General features: G+C 34.2%; 1 protein-coding gene across 1 annotated transcript; it reads left to right on the top strand.

Annotated features, from left to right (window-relative positions):
• The first annotated feature begins 1,158 nt into the window (after window positions 1-1,158).
• On the top strand, window positions 1,159-2,097 carry LOC107139759 (olfactory receptor 6C74-like). Its single transcript, XM_015482631.1, has one exon. It carries the CDS (start codon window positions 1,159-1,161, stop codon window positions 2,095-2,097), a length of 939 nt encoding a protein of 312 aa, XP_015338117.1.
• The last annotated feature ends 336 nt before the right edge of the window (window positions 2,098-2,433 follow it).

The raw sequence follows: 2,433 nt of genomic DNA, 5'->3' as shown, positions 1-2,433 counted from the left end.
TTTCAATGTGAACACAGTCTCTGTTGAAAGGGAAGCGAAAAAATATGGGTTAGGAATGAATTTTTATAAGACTTTAAAAAACATGCCTAATACATATTTGATCATAGTAAAAAGAAATTTTCACAATGCATCAGCAAAGAAAACCCCTGGGGAATTTGTTGAAAGTAAGTATTTTTTCTATTTTATTCTGAATATGTGACTATAAGATTGAGTCAGTTAAACTCAGATTTAGAGATACAAAGAAAATATTTCTATAACTCATGATGAAAGATTCAAAGAACATATTTGAAAGAGTTGTATTTTTCTATTAGAGTAGCACCATGAGCAATAATTTTCAAAAATGTATATTAAAAATATTACTAATACATATTCCATTTTCCCTACTAAAGGATTCAATATTTTAATATTACTGAATGCAAATTATTTATTATATAGCTAAAGCTAATGATGCGTTGAAACTTATTGAAGAATTGGGAAAAAATATTGCAAATTCCATTTTCAACTGTGCATTTATTTACCACTTTGGCAAATCATATTGTATTTAGTCTTAAAATCCTTAAAAGTTTTCTTTTCTTGAAAACGTTCTAGTGGCCACCAACAAAAACCTAAAATCTAACCATATATATATCATCAGAAAATAATCATTTAGAAAAGATTGATTGCAAAATGTCAGTTTTTATTAGCTACACATTTTGGAATGCAGATATATCCAGAAAATATACATCTTTCTGAAAGAAACTGAGCAGAAGATGATTTTAACAATAGGGGAATTAACCTTATTAACCTAAAAAATGTTTTCCTGTTTAATGGGTGAGATTGTAGGAGTTAGGTCTGCATATATTAGGAAAACTAGATAAAGTGTGCAGATATTTCCAGCAGGAAATTATAAAGCCATCCTTTTGTAAAGTGATATATATCCCAAAAAGAGAATTAGGAAAATGAGTATCCAGAAAGGAGATAAGAGTAAGAGGGTGGTCTGACTGCTACATAAAATGTGAAAACTCTGGAAGGAAAACAAAGCACATGCACATCTACTAAGTTGCTGGGTTCTTCATTATCAGTTCAAACTCTGCACTTGATGTATCCTTAAAATATTGCTTAATTATTTATCACCTCCACCCTCTTGCAGGTCAGATGGCATGTTGACAGAATTGAACCATGAGGAACCACACAGTAGTGACAAAGTTTATTATTGTAGGACTGACAGAGGACCCAAATTGGGAAATTGTAATTTTCCTTTTTCTATTTGTAACATATCTTTTGAGTACTACAGGAAATCTTACCATCATCCTTCTGACCTTGCTGGATCCCCACCTCAAAACACCCATGTATTTCTTCCTAAGAAATTTTTCCTTCTTAGAAATCACACTGACAACTGCCTGCATCCCTAGATACCTGGTCAGCATAGTCACTAAGGAAAAGACTATTTCCCGTGATGCTTGTTTGGCACAGGCACTTTTTACTGTTTTCATAGGTATAACACAGTTTTTCCTGTTGGCAGCTATGTCCTATGACCGCTATGTGGCCATCTGCAAACCCCTTCATTATGGAACCATTATGAGCAGCAGAGTGGGCCACCTGCTGGTTGCTGCCTGTTGGATAGCTGCTGGGGTAGCTATCACCCCTGGAGCTATAGTGAGTCTGACCATAGAATTCTGTGATGGCAATGTTATTGAACATTTTATTTGTGACTACTCTCCTATCCTGAAACTCTCCTGCACAGACACCAAAGACATAGAATTCTCAAATTTTATTTTAGCCATTATCACCCTCTTGAATACTCTGGCACTGGTATTGTTCTCTTATATCAAAATCATAACAACAGTTATGAAGATCCCTTCTGCCCAGGAGAGAAAAAAAGCTTTTTCCACCTGTTCCTCCCATCTGATTGTGGTCTCCATCTCTTATGGCAGTTGTATTTTTATGTATATCAAACCTTCTGCAGAGGAAAGAATATCTTTAAACAAGGGGGTGTCAGTGCTCACTGTTTCTATTGCACCTGTACTAAATCCTTTCATTTATTCCCTAAGAAATAAGCAAGTGATACAAGCCCTGAGGGATCTAGCAAAAAGATGTACCTTTACAACTTTGAAATAACAGCTTTGGCTTTTGTAAAAGCATATTACTGAAAATTAGTGAAAACTACAGCCTGTACCAGCTATCTTTATAATATATCCCTTTAATTTGTTTGTTTTATATTATGGCAGTCATGAAAGTCACTCATAAGGAGCCTTTGATGTCCTTCTGGGTATTTTTCTTTTTAATAACTTGATGAATCCCCATGGTATTCTCTCTTGAATTGCTCAAATCACTTCATTATTTGAATGCAATTGTGTAATTTTTGTTCACCAAAATATCCCACTATGAATCCTTATTAGAAATCTCATACATGGTTTTCTACAACAGATAAGCCCACTTGTGAACTCCGTAGAT

This window comes from Marmota marmota, unplaced genomic scaffold, assembly GCF_001458135.2.
Source record: "Marmota marmota marmota unplaced genomic scaffold, marMar, whole genome shotgun sequence".
Taxonomy (NCBI): Eukaryota; Metazoa; Chordata; class Mammalia; order Rodentia; family Sciuridae; genus Marmota; species Marmota marmota.
The sequence above is the reverse complement of the archived record's forward strand: the minus strand, read 5'-3'. Positions and strand labels throughout refer to the sequence as shown.